This window comes from Vanessa tameamea, chromosome 10, assembly GCF_037043105.1.
Source record: "Vanessa tameamea isolate UH-Manoa-2023 chromosome 10, ilVanTame1 primary haplotype, whole genome shotgun sequence".
Lineage (NCBI taxonomy): Eukaryota > Metazoa > Arthropoda > Insecta > Lepidoptera > Nymphalidae > Vanessa > Vanessa tameamea.
The window spans coordinates 12,136,168-12,156,212 of NC_087318.1; the positions used below are offsets into that span (position 1 = coordinate 12,136,168).

Sequence of the window (20,045 nt, forward strand, 5' to 3'; positions counted from 1 at the left end):
CAAAAAATCGAAATCTAAATATACTTTATTCAAGTAGGCTTTTATCACCGGTTCGAAATGTAGATTCTACCGAGAAGAACCGGTAAGAAATTCAGTAGTTACTCTATTTCAACATTTAAAATACAAAGTGATGTTTGTTAAATACAATTCAATTCCTTCCTGTCTGGAAGTCAACGAGTATTTTAATCTACCAGTCTGGTTTGAAAATATTTTTTACGTTTATTAAGAGGGATAATGTTTTAACTTTAAGCTACAGCTACAACAACTACTATTTTATATTATAAACTTTGATAATGTACACGGTTGCAAGAGCTAATCTGAAGTACTACCACTGATTTGAATAATTCTTTTTACGTAAGACATTCAGTTTATAGAAGAAGGTTATATGCTATATAACTTCAAGCTACGACTGTAAGGAGCGAAGTAGTAATCGTAAACGTCATCCAATATAGCAAACTATATGAAACAGGCACGTGTAAGTATAAACTAGTAAAAGTTTTATCAATTTAAGTAAATAACACACACATACAAAGGTGATATGATATTTACAGTTGTCACAGTAGTTGTCTAGTGTCTAGAAGGCCGTAGATTCAAAGGTCCTGGGTTCTAATATAAATCGAAACAATATAAAGTTTAAGTATTGGGTTTTTCTGTCAAAACATTCTCACTAACAGCCTAGAGTCTGGAAGTAAAAATGGAGGCTGTGTTTGCGCACACACTGTTGCTTTATAATACACCACTTCGTAGCAGGCTGGTCTCCCTTGAGATTGACAGCCGTGGCTTAAATCGGTTCATCAATGTTGGGCTAAGGCCTCCGTTCCCTTTGAGGAGAAGGTATGGAAAAAAAATATTATGATTGTATTAATACAATTCACCGTTCTTAATATAAATATATCTAAAATTCATCGTTAACCTGCACATTTATATTTACTTAATAACTACCGAAACCAAACATGCGATGTCCTGTCCGAGTACACGTTTACGTAGGTACTAATAAAATTATTGTCATAGTAATCTCTTAGATGGTGTAGAAGTTAATAAGTCGCCGCGACATCTAGCGCCCAACCGCGACTTAGTAGAAAATATGTACCAATTATTAGGTTAAATTGTGTCGAATTCTATTTATCTGAAAGACATATAATACGAACAATTTATATATACCTATACTGCTATTATAAAGCTAAACAGTTTGTTTGATTGCTGTGAAAAATTATTAAGTATTAGATACGCTATTCATTGAGGAAGGCTTTAGTTTATAAATCATCATGGTACGACCAATATAAACAAAGTCATGTTTGTTAGAATCTGTAATATAGCCGAGCCAAGTCGATACGAACAGCTGGTATATAGATAAAATAAATCAAACGAACACGACCGACTGAATAATTCACGGCCATCAATTAAATACAACTTTAGATTTTGAAACTCGATCACATTCCTTTTCATTTGATCAAGTAATGAATAAAATATCTCGTCGGGGACGCATTGCTGGCGTTCAGTTTAAATCGAACGATACAATTGTGTTCCGTAGAATTTACGACATTTTAGTTATGTATTGGAGCTAGAGTTCAGTTTGATCCGTCTGAGTACATCATTTGCTATCGTCAAAATAAGTTTTCTTTTTTTTTTAAATTGATATTCACAAATTATGAGCCACTTTAATTGCTAGAATATAGGACTTTGTGCAAATCGTCTGGGTAAGTAGAAATATGCCAAAGATTAATAATACTTTGAATTTCTGTGTGTGCTTACTATAACGACCCAAAAATATATGTTTATTAAAAAGCACAGACAAATATAGATGTTAATCGGCTGCCCATAATAATAAGAAACAGCTGATTTAACAACAAGAGTCCTAATAATAAATAAAACTGGTATAGCAAGCGTGTTTTAAATGGGAAGAAGTCGAGGTTACTGATATACTATTAAATAAAGTTAGACCGTGTACATAAGAAAAAGTATTGAATATCACTATTATGATTATCTTAGAGCTACAAATTAAAAAAAACTCGTAGATTATACCTATTTGTTTTGGAAAACAATGAATTCGTAAGTTTTTTCAAATACACGACGATACGGCTTAGAAAACATTTTAAGCTCCAAACGAAATGCTTATGATAAATAAAATTAGAAAGACTACTTCTTCTTACGAGTATATCATAATAAACCTCATTCATCCTATCATTAAAATATCAGTTCTGTGACGACTTACGACTCTATTACGACTTCCATAAAACCGCACACTAGATGGTAAGATAGTAAGAAAAAAATTTAAAAGCTCTAGACTTTGAACAATTTTTTGTCTTTTTTTTATGATATCGATTGGCGGACGAGCAAATGGGCCACCTGATGGTAAGTGGTCAGCATCGCCCACAGACAACGGCGCTGCAAGAGATATTAACCATTTATTACATCGCCAATGCGCCTTCAACCTTGGGAACAATGTTATGTCCCTTGTGCCTTTAGTTTCACTGGCTCACTCACCCTTCAAGCCGGAACACAACAATACTGAGTACTGCTGTTTGGCGGTAGAGTATATGATGAGTGGGTGGTACCCACCCAGACGGTCTTGCTAAAAACCCTACCACCAAATGATCCTGAATTACCTGAACCTTAGATTAATTATTTACAATATTTACTTCCCTTATACTCTTAGTAATCTCTCTTGGAAAGCCAAAGGACCTGGATCAGAGTCAGATGCCACGTGACCCATAAACCTAAAGGCTGCTCACGACTTATATCCCAGGCTGCTCCGGCGACAGCGTGACATTCTGCCAATAATAGCTGACAGTGCTTTTATTTTGTTAAGAATAACGTTGAATACTCCTAAAAATCTATCTGTCTATCTTTAATCAGCGTTACCTCACATCTAAAAGTCGTTAAACATCAATCAATTATTAAACAGCCTTGAAAAACGACAATAATACTGCACTTCAAGCACACTTAAATTTTTCACAATTATTTTTATGACCGTTGCATTTTACCTTTAAAAACGATAATTAAATTTTGTATGAATAACAACAGATTTCGTACAATATATAACACATTAGTAAAATAATATAACTCAATACACATTTCTGATATGCGAATTTGTATTGATGGATTGCGAGCGATGACCATAAGAGGGTCTGTAATCCCGGATCCCGATAGCTTGCAGCCATTTGTTTATGCATACGAGGTAAATGTATCGAAATACATCCTATTGATGATTTGATTGGAATTTCGTATAGTAATGACATATTATTGCATTGTTATTATTTTATAACATTATGTCATCTGTACATAAGTGATTTAATCCGATACTCAAGTATCGATTTTCATAATTCCTCACTGGGATATTATATATAGAGAGTTGGCCGTCTCGACTTCGAACGGATGATTTTTTTTTGTTATAAAACAAACATTTAAAATTTCATGGCTTCAAATCCAAACTACAAACACTTAAGAGGCGTTCAATTACATACACACATACATAATAATTACATATATGTATATAAAAATATAAAGAAGTTAAAATTTACCTAAATTTTAACACATACCATATAAAAGTACCATTCATATAATTACGGACACGAGTAAAATAACAGTGCTAAAAAAAAAACGCTCTACATAAAATTTATATATATTATTGTTTATTGTATACTTTCTACGTCCCTTTAACCTTCAAGAATAGTAAAGTATAGTTTGCATTATTTTATAAAGTCCGTCTTATCTATCTACGTACAATAGTTTTTGTTATAAAAGAAAATACCCTTCATTTTCTCAGGGGACAGTAAAGTTTATCTAACTATAGTTTATGTAAAATAAGTCACTGGCATAAAAATTGCTATTAGGAGTAATATTTACGTGTAAAATGAATAGCTAAGTATTAAATAATAGCCTGTTTGACTCACCGGCGATACATAGATATAATATATGGTTTCTAACGGAAATTAATGTAATATTGTTTTTATAATGGATAAGCTAACATTAAACAATATTAATAACTCGACTAAAGTGCCGTCTATCGTCTAGCATAGATATGAACCATGATCTCGGTAAGACATATAGTATACCAGCTTCCCGTCTCAAGTTCCCCTCCCATTTCCCCACGTAATATTATAATTTCTAAAAATCCTCCTTAGCGAATGCTTACATTATTAAATAATCCTTCGCTCTAAATTTCAGATTTCTAGGCTTAATAGTGTAGTAAAAGCAAACGATTTAATAATTAATGTAATTTTTTTTTTTTTATGGAATATACACGTAGGTGAACGTGAAAATGGGACACCACTGGGACCACATAGGTAGGCGGACGGGCTTATGGCCACCTGATGGTAAGTGGACACCACCGCCCATAGACAGTGGCACCATAAAAAATTTTAACCATCTTAAATTTCCAATGCACCAACAACTTTGGAAACTAAATTGCTAGGTCCCTTGTTCCTATAGTTGCATAACGCATCCTATTGTATCCGTTTTAACGATTGATCCGAGGTGTTTATCATAATAATGCAAGTCTGTTATTTTAAATACTAAGCTGAGTCTTATATACAATCCAGATAAATAGCTAGAGTGCCATAGATTTGTAGTATGGATTGCACCTGCCTTCTCCATCTCGGTACGTCCCCGTTGGAATGTATCCAATTCCCGCCCGTTACTGACAGTGATATTTCTGTTTGTTTGTCCCACCTTCAACGTCTAATAGTAAAAGTCTTAACGGGTATCAAAGTTTGAGATCTTATTATGAAGAAAATTAACAATATTTCTGAGAATTTCATTACATTTGGAACGTAATTTTGTGGATATGTTTTTTTTTTTTTTTTCGTTTAGTAAAATATATTATATTACTATTTATACAACGCACTTATCTTTGTTTATATTTATTTTGTTTCAAGCTCATAAGTTTGTCTAAAAGCGATTGCTACTCAGCGATAAGAGTACCTTATTGTTTATATAAAATATTTTTAAGTTTTTTATATTAGAAAACATCATGTCTTTCTGATTCAATATTTTATTATCGTTATTTTTTTTAACTAAACTATTTTCTTAGTTGTAATTATTATTTATATTAATGTATGTATGTATTTGTAATCCTATTGTATATGTGTATATGCATAAGTAATTTTATCTCCTGACATAGTTTCAGTAGAACTACAGGAGACTTCTATAGATTTAAAACTGTATTTTTATGTAACATGTTGTTGTTAGGAATATCTGCAGAACCTAATATGAGCAGCGAAAAAAAGCCTAATAAGTAAAGTATGAAATGACATCTGTCAATATTCTAATAAGGCTAAACAGTCCACACGTACCTGCACAAGCAAATGTTCTGACAAAAGAAATTTAAAAAGGAGAAGTTTATCCTTCTTAATACAGAGTACATTATAAATAGACACACTTTTATTATTTATAACAGATTTATTTGAACGACCAATACCTTTGCGATTGTATTTAAATATTATTTATTGTCTGTTAAAGGTATAATCTGGAAATAGGTTAGTAGAACATACCTTCGGTCTACTTTCATGTCAGATAAAAAACGCAAGCGTCTCTGAGTCAGTACTCTATAATGTCTACTACAAGTACATGAAGTTCAAGCTTGTCACGTCAATATTCTAAATTACAAAGTGATGTTACTTGTGTAATAATATTATAAAATAAAATATCTTACTTTTATATATGCATATGTTAAATAGTTTTATCGGTTTGACATTATAAAGAAGTCTCTTACTCTCTTACTGTCGAATTAGGTTCAAATTGAAACATACAAATATAAACGCATATTATTAATTCCTTAAAAGTGGCAAACGGCACAATTTTTGCATCCGTAGCACTTTATTTAACACATATATGTTATGGTCTAAATGACCTTAATTTTGCATTATCACACCGAAAACGCTTTTAAATAATTACTAAAGTTTGTCTATTTTAGGATATAATGCTTAAAGACATTCGATATAAAATGCCAATATATCTCAATAATTCAACTTATCATTAATAAACTAGTAAGACACCAACCGATAACACTGTTCTCGATCTCAGAAAGGAATTAAAAAAGTGATATTTCAATTCGCATTTGTAAATAAATTTCAATACATTTTATATTCCATAATATTTCTAGCGTAACCAAAGTATTCTTAAGCACAGTTGAAGTCACCACACCAACTTAAACACACTAACAATTCAAATGAAACATATGGTCACAATGACAGCTTTCGTAGTGTATAAATAAATAAATCAGTTACTCTTTGAAACATAAATAGCCAATATACGTAGTTCCGCCTCTGGCCTGGTCTTTATTTTGTAGCATAACTTATTTAGACCACAGACTGGCAGTATGTTCTATTTCCTCCATATCCGCTGTATGACAAATCGAGTTCAACAAGTTGAAATCGCTGCACGAATATGCTTAACAAAAATCTATGGACAAATGTTTGACGTTACATATATTGAAAGCCGCGTGAACATAAAATATTGGATTACATTGATCAAGCATTTCATGTTTCATACAAATATATTTATAGTTAAAACAACGACCACTTTAATACTATTTACCGTTTTTACTAACGGGATTTGAGCACTCAATCTTCATTCTTCAGTAGAGTCTTGCAAGTATATTTTCCCTCTTTCCATAAAATAGTTCGAATCATAAAATTAAATCGACAATTTAAAAAAAAATAAAAAAAACTAACAATGTAAGAAATAACTTCTTTTTTTTAATTATATGCTTTTCCTACTAATGATTGTAGGTCAAATATGTGACCTTGAATTAATGACGCTTTGAGTTATTATAGTGAGTTAGTCAGTAGGATCAAAGGAACGTGTAAAATAGAGTTACTTTCAATTGAAAATTGACGCTTACGTTGCTCATATCAGACGTTTTTTGAATGACATTAATTAATTGGTATTAACGGTAAGTGATTGCTCGATTATCTACGTAATAATCTACGGGTGGGCCAAAAACACAGAATAATTTTCCAACCATTATTTGTTATTAAAAACAAATCTACCGGGACAGTGAGTTTGTGGCTTCCGTGGCATATCGAAAACACCCACAAAGACTGATACGGCTATAAAACATACGTTTATGAATAATTATTTTGATACTATTTATATTAACGTAAAATTATAATACCGATTATATTCTACAACAACTATAATATAGTCGAAAGCATGCTTACAGTTTAATGTATATTAACTTTCGAAATTTTATACGTTTATTGTAAGTATAATAATTATTCTAAATCTTTTGACGGTTTACAATCTCGAGAGAAAAATTATAATCTAACGGTATTTACAATTTTATTCTGATATCCTTATTTCAAAATTCTCCATTAACATTTTATAATAATTATATATCGTCTAAACATATTGACGTAACTTAGGTTCATCATCATAATCATCATCTTAGCCGTAGGACGTCCACTGCTGGACATAATCCTCCCCCAAAGATCGGCACAACGACCGGTCTTGTGCAGCCCGCAAGCAGCGGCTTCCCGCGACCTTCAGGTTGTCGGATCCCCTTAACTTAGGTTCATATAACAATAAAATGCTAGTTAGTTGATAATCCAGCAGTAATATAATCTAAAATTATAATTTCATAAATTGATTCATGAAACCATTGGCTTTGTAATAAATTATCTAATCTTTTATATGACTATAATAACCAACCCAAGCAATATATATCATATTTAGTACGTAGACTAATAATGTCTTCATGGAAAAACAATTTATTGGGATCACTAAATTATGACAAATATGACTTAAACAATTTTCAGTACATTAATCACATATAATCATTATAATTTCCTTTTAAGAAAAATGTTTCGAGCATGTTCATTGTTCAACCATAAGCAAGCTCAAAATGCAACATTTTGCACTTTTGACTGGTAATTTTATTTTTATGGTATAAGTAGGCGGACGAGCGAATAGGCCACATGATGCCAAGTAGTCACTAAAACCCATAGACAATTGCGCTGTGAGAAATATTTACCATTCCTTATATCGCCAATGCACTACCAACCTTGGAAACTAAGATGTTATGTCCCTTAGTTAAACTGGCTCACTCATTCTTCGAACCGGTACACAACAACACTGAGTACTGCTGTTTGGCGGTAGAATATCTGATGAGTGACTGTTACCTACCCAGACGGGCTTGCACAAAGCCCTACTATAATAAATTCAATTGAAACCTACCATCGAATCGATATATTTATTCGACCAAATACCGAGAAAATCTAATAATACATATTAAATTAATCAATTTACTTGAAATGGAGTTGCTTGTAACATATTTAATCATTTACGACTAACATTCTGCTATATATCTAGTAATCACAAAGCATTTACATGTGTCCAATGTCTAAATTCATTTGTTATTCTCAACCCGTATTGCAGCAGGTGACGGGGGCGAGATGAATCTTGATGCATGCTTAGACATTAAGACGTACATGTTACGACTGCAGGCATTTACTGCTGGGTTTCTCTATCAGTGGCATATTGTATGAATTTAATAAAGACAGAAATTTATTAAGTAAGTAGGTATAAATGAATATAAACTGAGAGTTTTGTAAGGATAAGCTAGGTTAGGTTAGATGGAAACTACATAACCCGATTCAATACCGGGTCCCAAGTACTGTTTAATAGTAACGTAAATAATAGAACTGTAAATTGTCTAAAATAACTTAAACTATTGTTAAAATTTGACACTTTATTATTAATATTTATTAACGATTAATGAATTTGACTTCTCGTTCTTCTCAAGTCTGATTTTTCCTTTTTAAAATCATTTATAGTTTTCACTTTGACAAGCTAATAAGGCTGTGTATCACTATGATATTTTATAATGGTATTTGAATTTTAACAAAGTTTATATAAACTTTGTTAATTTAGCCGAGTCAATGAACTTTTATCTCAAATAAAATCTATGTAATACTCAGAGATAGATAGATCTAGATACATTAAAGTGTTATGCAATGTTGACTGCATATTATATGAAACAAGCACACTACTACCATAAGTATACGTACATCTAATACCATTTCTTAGTATACATAAATCTAGGTGACACAATGAAACAATTTCTAGATACAAAAATAAAATATGTAATCCACTGCCAACGCTCTGTCCTTAGATGTATTATATAATATTCTAAACTCGATCACTCGAATAATAGTTATAATAGTATTAATGTTGCACCTGTGTTCAAACACACAGCACGCACGCACAATCCACACACACGGATGCACTCTTGATTTCTTAACTTCATAGTCCGAGGGACGGCAATCTGACACGGCCGAATAGATTAATATCGTAGGTCTGACGGCTATACATGCTAACAGAGGCACGAGAGTGTGCCTAATCCAACTTCCTAACTCTTTTGCTGCTGTGAATTTATCGATGGAAAACCCAAATAACTTTTAAGGTTGACTCCGAATTTGAACCCAGGACTCTATCTGTCCTTATGTGTTTGAACAAGGTTTATAAAATGTGTATATGAGACAAACGTGTTTATAATTTAAGCAAATTAATGCACATGATATGTAGCATATTTCGAATATAGTTTATTGGAGTAAGATGATTTTGTTTAAAAAAAATCGGTACATGAAATATACACATCGAAACATATTATTTGGGCTACATTAGTAATAAACTATAAGTGCACGGTCCCATACTATACCGTACATTCTCAAGATAATATTGGTATGTATCATACCTAAAATAACAAACAATACAACAATTTATTGTAAGCTATGTTTACTAAAATGTAACTACAATAACTTCTAATGAATACTAAAAACTATCACAGCGTATGCGTAACGACGTGACATCGTAAATAAAGCGTTATCACGATCAAGCTTCAAACCTACATTCGACGGAACTTAAAAAAAAACTAAACTTGATGATTTATTTAAAGTCCGTAGATCCCTTATCTGCCACCTCGTGTTATCTCATTGCGTGTTTCCTAAATAATTAATGCAATATAGGGCATCGATTGTGAGGTGACGGAGAACGCGGGGCGGGGCCTGAGGTGCGGGGGTGCGCGCGACTCACGCACGCGATTGGCTGTCACGGCTGCGTGAGTGCGTACCCCCTCTCCCGCGTGCGTGTGCCTTCGCGCGCCTCTCAGTCAACGTCCGGCCGTCGCGCAAGTAGCACGTATCGCTCCACCCCGTTTTACGTACGACCGCGTCTACCTCCCGTTGTTATAGCTTTATCAGTTTCATTTAAATTGGGACTAAATTATCTGTCCATATGGTTCATCTCGTAGATATATTTCGTTCGGCGAAAATTGACTATCCGCCCCCTGTTATTGTAAGTAAAGTTTATTGTTATGTAAGTGTTTTGTTTATATTTATTAAAAAAGTTTTTATTTTCATTTCATTTTTTTTATTATTTTTTTTTCAGAAAGCGGTGGACGGTTTTATACATTATTATTATATCCAGTTATCTATAAAAGTGAATTCATAAGAAAAAGTGATCGGTCACATGATTATTGTTTGTTTTGCGTGACGCGCATTTTGTTTACATTTGATACAGCATAAAGTTACACAAAAATTAGTTTAAAAGCAGTTCGCGCATAAAGTCGTATTATTATAAGTTGATTATAATTTTTAATTAAAAAACATTTTATTAAAAGTTTTTTGTTTTATAAATATAACAAGAATTGATTGCAATACAGTAACATTATTTTATACGTTTTGTGGTTTTATTTATTTAAATAATTAACGGTCCAATTTATTTCACTAACTAATATTAATTTCCTGCATTAAAAAGTTTTACTAAGTGATCCTAATATTTAATTCGTATTATAATATGTAAAGTGAATTTAATAAAAAATAAATCATTCGTTTATGTTCAAAAAACCCTGTTCTTTGGTATACTGTTAAAATATCCAACTTCTAATCTTTTATACAACATAAGACGGAGTAAACTTAAATCTTCTACAAATATATTAAATATATATAGCATATAAAAATATTGCACAGTGAGATTGACCTACTACCAAAATTATCCTTACAAAAATCCCAAAAGACATTTCCTAACAGATATATTAATAGGATAACTAAGAGTACTTATACAGCTATTTCTCTTATATTTAAGTTGGCACAAGCGACCCCACTTCGCTTGTTCATAGGCTATACAAGATATCATAATGCGTTATGGATTCCTAAACTGTTGGGTCAGTCGTAAGCACTACATAAAAACTTTTATCATGCCCTAACCAGACCGGTTGGGTTGAAAGTTCTGGAAGAATGTCCCTTCCACGCCCCATTACTTCGGCGAGTTAGTGTAGAAACTTCATTTTTTATAAGTTTTGGGGTTAGTGTGTGATGATGATAGAGACACACTAACTTTTCCTCGGCATCGCTCTAGTGAGTTAGGTAGGTTTTCCTAATTTGAGGGTTCCGCGACTTGGAAAGTTTTGAAGGATTGTTTTCTGTTTTATCGCAAAAGGGTGTGACTTTTCGAGTTTAAAGTTTATCATTTCCTTCGTTTCTTTGTCCTTTAATTTTATTTACTTTAACACCATCTTATTTGTCTTCTCAGCGTTAAAAGACTTTTACTTCGCAATAACTTTTATTCATTCATAATTATAATTATCAATGAGCATCCAAAGGGATTAAAGTTGGTGAAAGCAAATTTTCTATAAAGAGTTGATATAAAAAATAAGCATAATATAAAATAATAGCTCAGTGGTTCGTGTATAATCATACGATTTAAAGGTTCGCAGGTTCGATACCAATGCTGAGGCTATACTGGTTTCTTTTACGAAATGTTATAAATATAACTTGAAACTCACATCGTTATATTTGTTTCACGAGAAGATTTATTTTAGTTTTTTATCATGTTTATTATTTTTAAATTCACAGAATTGTGATTAGCATATAGTATTTTACTTATTTTTATGTATTAGCATAAAATACCCACTTGATAATCCCAAACGCTTCCATACCGATTTGTTATTACTAACAGTACCCATCTTGGTTTGATAAAATATTTTATTCAAATAATACGATAAATTAAGATTTAACATACATAAGTTTATTGAAATAGAATTCGTAGTTGATGTTCGAATGAACAATTACGAAGCCGTTTAAACCCGCCAGTTCTATACAAATTCATAACTAAAACAGAATATATAATTCGCCAACATTTATTAATATCAGTCCCACACTGTTCCTCAAATGGAATGTAACGAAGTTTGTGACGACAATTTATATATAGGGTATTAAATTTTTGCAGTATCTAAACCACCCTTTGACCGCTAGTCGATTATTATTATATCAAATTACTTAATAAATTTTGTTTTGGTTCAGGATTGGCCACTGAATTGTAATTTATGATCGGTTTTACTTTCCAACAAAATCTAATAATTTGTTTTTGAAATTTCTCCGGTGGAACCGCATCGGCTTTTAAACTTTATTAATTTAATATTATGTGCTAATTTTGCCTGTTTGACTTTAGATATTTTGACTACATACAAACCCAGAATACCTTTATCTTTAGTTTAGTTTTTATTATTATTTTGTATCATTAAACGTAGCTACTTATATTTTTAAATTCAGATTTAATGTAAAAGTACTAGTCACTTATCTTTTCTATTAATATGAATCCTTAAACGGACTAGGCGAGGATATCAAAGCATTATACAAAAGATACTTCCTATCAAGATGCATCGTGATTTATTTTTATGTATTATAATTAAATCGTAATGAATCGGTCACATAAATATCACTCGACTTTTTCAATATCAAAATACACCTGAGTGTGCTTTCCAAATGATTCTCTCGTTCCGTTAAAGATCTTGGTGCTCCATTACCCTCCGCTAATTCCCTACGGGGAAAGTTAAAAAAGTTTTGTAGGTCAACACGGACCTTAAGAATAGACAAGGGAATTTATTATTTTTAATAATATTCATATTTTAAGGAACAATGTTGTTTTTTTCTCTGCTTTTACGTTTTTTTTCTGTTATCATTTCTCTTTGCTTGCACTTTCATTTATGCTTAAACTAACATTTAGATTTTTCTTTGTTTTCAATACGTTTTTAGGCGTTTTGAAATTAGTTGCGATTAAATCATACCTTGTATTTATTTTTAAAATTAAAGTTTTCATGTATCACCTTAATAAACGAACACTTAAAACCAAGTCCAAAAGTGTAAATTCTTCTTCTTAACTCAAACGTGCAAGAAAATATAAAAAGTATGAATTATATCCATCAAAAACAATTTCATAAAATAATTTATTGACACAGACAATAAATAACAAGCGGAAACCGATGAATAAGTGGTCAATTAAATAAAGAACCGCCAAATAACATTATTCATTTTGACATGTTGGTGACCTGGTTTCCTAGCAACGATGACACAATGACAATTGTCAATGTCACCGCATCAAACATGGCTGCGATTCCGAATGGTTTATTCAATTTGACAGCAGAAAATAGACGTGTTGTTTTACGCCATTCTCTATCAAGGGATATTTTTCGAAAGTCAAGCAATATTTATAATATGACTCTTCGATAAAAACACTTTGAATATTAAAGTTTACGGTATTCTATTTTTAAATTTTGACTCAATTTACAATGTTAATTCAAAGCTCGAGGAGACTAAATTCAGTAGATTAATTATTGTAAGTTTTTTTTCAATTGTTCTTATATGAGTACTTTAATTTAAGAACGACGTTTGACGTTTCTTCTTTCAACAAAACATTAGGGGTAAATTTATTTTAAGAAAAGGTTTTAGATCTTTTGATCTACCTTTTTGATTGCTAAGGTATTTCTAAAGCATTTCTTCGGAACCGTACAAAATAAATTTACCGAAAATAACACTAAAAACCTTTATCGCTAGACAGAAATAAACTACAAAAGTGAAACGAACTTATACAAGTATATTTTTGTGTGGGATTAAACTCATTTAGGAGATTTTAATAAAATTACTTCCCTACCTACAGATCACGTTAACTCACGAAGGTGCGCCCCTCCACGTTTAATTTTCGGCGTTCATATTGATGCTCGATCTTACAAAATGTCTTATATGATTTATTATTTCATTAACTTTGATTTAAGTTTTACCTTTAGTTTAGCGTAGCACGCGTCCTTCAGTGAATAGATCTATACTAATTAATGGTATCTGATTATTGAGATTTATTTAATAGTTAATTTTACAAGATTAGCAGGATAACAAATGTTACCCTATGCTTGTCAGCGTTTAAAGAAGTCCTTCTAACACTGTCTGTCACTGTTTCTGTGAATCCCTCATCATCAATGTAAAGTTATATCATATTGGATACTTGTTTGCAAATGAATACACGGATAATAACTTCGTGTAACTCATTCCCTAATTGAAAACTTCGATCCATTAGTTTCGAGACGATGACAATACAAGTTCATTAGATACCCTTGAAAATTTATATCATAATTGCTCAACATCTTATTTACAACAATCTATGTAATATTAACAGCTTGATTGATTTACACGCATACTAACTTAATATCAAGATAACCAGATACTAGAACAAGATAATACGCGGTTGTGTTAACTAAACGTACTGTTATTCAAACAGAAGCTGATTGATACAAGCTTTTGTCAGATAAAATAAAAAAATAAACTGCCTATTCTTTTTTTAAATATTCTTATTTTATATTTAATTAATCATTTTTAAATTTATTCAAATGTACAATACCTAAACAGGCATTTTTTTTAAAATTATTGTTTCAAGCTTTTAGCTAAATAGTTACTAAAATATATATAAGAGAAAATTGCTATTTACAAAAACTAAAGCTACAGTTTATTGTATTATATTTTGCCTTCTAACCAGGATTCTGATATTATAACCAGTATGAATTCTCATACCTGAGCCTAAGGATGTCCTGAAACAGTTCTTCGAGTTAGATATACGCTAGTTAGGTTGTCTCTTATGATGTTTTAAATATTTTTTTATGTGAATACCACTCATATCCTGTATAATTGGTATCATAATTGTTACTTCAATAACTTAGGGTATAAATTTAATACAAGTGATTTATCTAAACCATGTATTGCCATAAATGCTTAGGTTTAATACCCACAATCACAAAATATTATAAACTAACGTATTCGGTTACATTTTATATTTATACATCAATTCTTTTTTTAAATGTTTAAACTCTAAAAGTTTAAACTCATACATAATTTATACACACATATACACAAACATGACACATCATTTGTAGCATACTGTATAATAAATTAAAATAATACCATTTTTATTTTGAACTCTAAAATAACCTTTTTTTTCTCTCGTCTTACTCGGTTTTTCGTTAAACTTATATCATTACTTAGATGAGAAACTTAAATCAATTCAAGACATGCAAATAATTTTTTTTTTTTTTTTAATCTATTTATTAAATGAACATTAAGACTTACAAATGGAAATATATCGTAGATCATAAGTAATAAAATATGTAATAGTATGTTCACATACCTTTATGACTTTTATGACCGCTATACCAACAGCTTCTAACGTAATGAAATAAATAAAGCATAAAACAGTCGCCTTTACGTCAATGAAGTTAAATATCAGAATGGCATGAGAGTTTTATAAATGTAAACACGACGCTACCACAGTTCAAAGCAATGTAGATATTGCGGTGTAAAAGCGCGGATAACATCTTTATTGACTAACATTAGTTTACGAATTAAAGTGATTGGACTTAGTAACATTCATTCATTTAGCTCTAATGCTTTCGGAGTTTTATAATGATAACCGCAATTACATGCATTTATATATTGTTATAGCTTAACGGTTTTCATGGTCTAGTCCCTAACTTATACGACTTTAAGTCGTGGAGTCCTAGCTTCGAACCCCATGTTCACACCAGAGTAAATTATTTTTCATGATCATAATTCGAAATCACTATCGGTACGTAAGCCTAGCCAACTAATACGGTAACAATATCCAATATTTATATTTTTTTATTTTCTATACAAGTTTAAAAGTGCAGTTGCAAAAATAAAGGCATATTTCAATGTACGTATCATATTTCAACTGTATATACCTACAGCGAGGCGGACACGCCCACAGCTAAATATAGGTCATCTCTTTTCATCCTAACTGCAAAGAATGAAATAGGTAGTACCTAATAAGTTGAAACTGCTTTAAATTTCAGGATTTTTTGTCATTGGTTCAGCTAGTACCAGAATTGTATTAGGATACTTGTACCTACTCGTGTTTTTATTTAATTAAAATCAAATTGTACTAAACAAATATCATTGGTTCCCAAAAAATGTTTATTTAAATAGATAATAAACCTATTTCTTAATGTTCTAATTTTTTTTAAAATTATTTTCTGATGAATATTTGGAATAAGGAAGTACGTATTTGTATTATTAACCACTTTTTTGTATACTTATTGAGTATACAATAAAAACATGCAAAGCTATTTTGCTAGAATTCACTTCGTAACTCACTCGGGGTGTTTATTCTTACAGAACACCTCAACTATCTAGATTTTTATTAAGATTTCATTTAAATTAGGTTAAAATTTTATATTAAAATGGTTACTGTTTGACGACCTCCGCGGTCAATACTGCCATCTTCCAAACTCCGTACACAAAAAACTCTTACACGTACACTTCCGAGATAAAAAATCAATCAAATTTTATTAGGTTGACCCGAGATTCGAACCTACGTCCCCGGTATCTGCAGCAGTATAAGGTAGTCATTTGAGAAACGAGGTAGCATATGCATTAAGGTCTTTGTAGTAACGTTTACGGTATAACCTATCAATCCCATTTTAACTCCTGTGTGGCCCACAAAGTTGACCTCGTAAGTTAGAAGAATGATGTTAATACTCATTATAGGCTATAAACGCACTTATCATAAATGAAAACGGATAATGTATAAAATCCACATTTAAGCACTAAAAGGATACATTTTGACGTAAAACTGACTATAGAGTTAGTTGTGTACAAGAATGATGCGAATGTTGCAATTTTTAAATATAAACTGGAGTTAATTTGTCAAACCAAGATTCGATTAACATTGTGGTAAATCATATCACTAAAAAAATCGTTGTACGTTCTATTGCTGTATTTTGGATCGAAAAGTTATTGAGACAGCTTAATAAAATTGCTGTCATTTAAATTTTTTTTTTTTTTTTGTTTTTGGTTGGCGGACGAGCATATGGGCCACCTGATGGTAAGTGGTCACAACCGCCCATAGACAAAGGCGTAAGAAATATTAACCATTCCTTACATCACCTATGCGCCACCAACCCTGGGAACTAAGATGTTATGTCCCTTGTGCCTATGATTACACTGGCTCACTCACCCTTCTAACCGGAACATAACAATACAGAGTACTGTTATTTGGCAGTAGAATATCTGATGAGTGGGTGGTACCTACCCAGACGGGTAAAAGTTAAATTATTGACGTTTCACCAAAAAACACGTCGTTTCGAACTACTGGAAATTTGTATTCGCTTTCGTTGATTCGTTATAATGTTCCGCGCTCTCCGTTTGTCTTTTGTTTTATAATCTGAGTTTGATGATGTAAAGAATAGTAATTAATTTTCCTACTGTGCCCATTGTATTTTGGCGATGAGGAAGGGTTCCTTTTTTCACATATGCTTACCTATAAAAAATTAAAAAAGTCTACAAATCGTTTGATTGCCATATTAAATTATTAAGAAGAATTTTCTTATCAAAAATAATAATATATTGATTTTTTAGAATAAACGGCAAAAACTAGTAGACCGTCTGTAAAAACAGGAAATAGGAATGTGGACGAATGCAAAAAATGCTTTGGAAAATAATGTATTCGAACATATTTATTCTTCTAGCTACCTACTTTGACTATGCAAGCAGGTATTAGAAGCTTCGAGATTTAATATTTTATCTTTATAGAATAATCAATGAGGTAACATTCCAATACAAGTACGAATCGGTCACTCGCATTCATCACTTCATAACTTCTCATCCTGCACATTCTATTCTCGAATTCACTGAAGAAGTTGTTTTATTATTTAATAATTTATTCTATGTGACATATCTATTAAAGATAAGATCATTGTGATTTATCTTTTCTATAGAACATTCACAAGAAATTTGACCTGAAGATGATTTTGCTATTTGTTAATAGTTAATATTTTCAATCATCTAGTCTCTAATAAAACTCATAACATATCAGATAAATATGTTTAGAAAATGTTCGTTGAATTTTGATATTTATTGTTAAAATAGGTTCACGGTAGTATCTGTACTTATGATACCTACATTTTACATCTTCATTCCAAATATTTGGGACCGAAAATAGGAATCACATTAAATAGAACACCTCAATTTTAGCCAATGATTACATGTTTAAATCTGGACAATTGTTTAATATTTAAAATGAATCTCACAGTAAAAAACATCTTAAGTAAAATTGCACGTGTTAGGTGAAACGTGCCATATAGTAGAAACCATCCAGCACCACTGAAATATGCTTGAATTTAACTTCTTGTAACACATATTTTGCCTTGAAATATTACCTTGCGACATTTACAATATTTTTAGGTAGTTCACGCAGTTCCTAAAACATTAAAAAATTGGGCAATAATGACGGAATACATATTTTTTTCAACAACATACTTCTTGGAATGGATTCTCTTACCTAGTCGACGGCAATGAGTTGTAATATGAAAATCGAATACACCTTTTAGTTCCAATTAATTAATCAAAACATTAGCTATTGAACTTCAAATTATTGTTACAAAATAGTTGAAAGCATTCTCTTCAACGCTGAGTTGTGGGTAATTATGCGAACTCGGTAGAATGCAGTGTGTTTTAGAATACATTAACTGTCGGCAAATAAACTGTTATCGGCATTCAGGGGCGGAACGAAGCGAATAGTTACTCTATTGTGTTACTTTACTTGCTTCAGTTTAGCGTTTTGATCGTGTCATTGTTATTCAATTAAGAAATTTAACTTTATTTTGGTAATAAATTCAGACAGTTTTTGTTTAATCACAGTTAGAAATTGAGGCCGAAATTAGGTCACACTTCATAAACTCCTCAGGCTCACTCACAGATGGAGCGTGGTATCTATCTAACACTGTGATAACAAGTATGTAATTGAATTAACATTGAGATTTACTATTCAAGTGGAATCGTATGAACAGTTTTGAGCGTCGTCTATCAATATTACATTCAATTTAAAACTACCAACGGTTCGTAATATTAATCCAGAAATTAAATTAGTTTAAGGAGCTTGTATTAAAATTACCGAATAGCAACCAGACGCTTTATTGTAATCTATATAATTCGTCAATTGTATCCAAAACTAGAATCCAGCGAAGCGATGACGCTCGACTTTGAATCGACGGTGCTCGAGACGTGCTCACGCGACGACAACAATTAAATTCAAAAGTTTTCTTCCGTCCACTCGTGTTTCTCCCAGCATGTTGTTACTCATTCAAATTCACCTGGTCGCATTGTCGCCTTGTTGGCAAAGAAAACTAATAAAAGGGCAGGCCGCTTCGAGAAAGCTGCGATTTATCGATGAGCGGCCTGCAGAGGGCTAACGCCGTACTCACATGTATAAGAGACGTTAAATGTTACAACACGTGAGTTCCAGGCTTTAGTTTACAACAACAACTTTAATGCTTCAAAATTAAAGGAAGATGTATGGATATATCGTTTCCATTTGTGAAATATTTACCGCAATGTGTGAAAACATTCCAGTGTCGAACAAATGTTTTACCCGCCACTTTACTGGGCGTATCAGTTCTACGGAAATAGTTGTATAAGTGTCAAACATGATGATGATGATGAAATAACATTATATTTTGCATTTATAATCAGTAAGAAATATAATATTACAAAACATAGAATTTTCGATGGCCTCCGTGGTCGAGTAGTGTGTACACCGGTTTTCATGGGTACGCCACTCCGAGGTCCCGGGTTCGATTCCCGGCCAAGTCGATGTAGAAAAAGTTCATTAGTCTTCTATGTTGTCTTGGGTCTGGTTGTTTGTGGTACCGTCGTTACTTCTGATTTTCCATAACACAAGTGATTTAGCAACTTACATTGGGATCAGAG

At 31.8% G+C, this 20,045-nt stretch overlaps 1 protein-coding gene across 10 annotated transcripts in view; it reads left to right on the forward strand.

Annotated features, from left to right (window-relative positions):
- The window catches only part of Bru3 (bruno 3), a 651,773-nt gene that overhangs the window by 454,718 nt on the left and 177,010 nt on the right, over window positions 1–20,045 (forward strand). Inside the window, exon 1 of one of the 10 annotated variants that reach the window (XM_026628001.2) lies at window positions 10,128–10,296. The exons of 8 other annotated variants lie outside the window; for them this stretch is intronic. In XM_026628001.2, coding sequence (XP_026483786.1) covers window positions 10,237–10,296 — 60 coding nt within the window. In that variant the 5' untranslated portion in view covers window positions 10,128–10,236. Of the gene's footprint in view, window positions 1–10,127; window positions 10,297–20,045 lie in introns of those variants that run through there. One more of the 10 variants, XM_064216057.1, reaches the window with a different exon arrangement.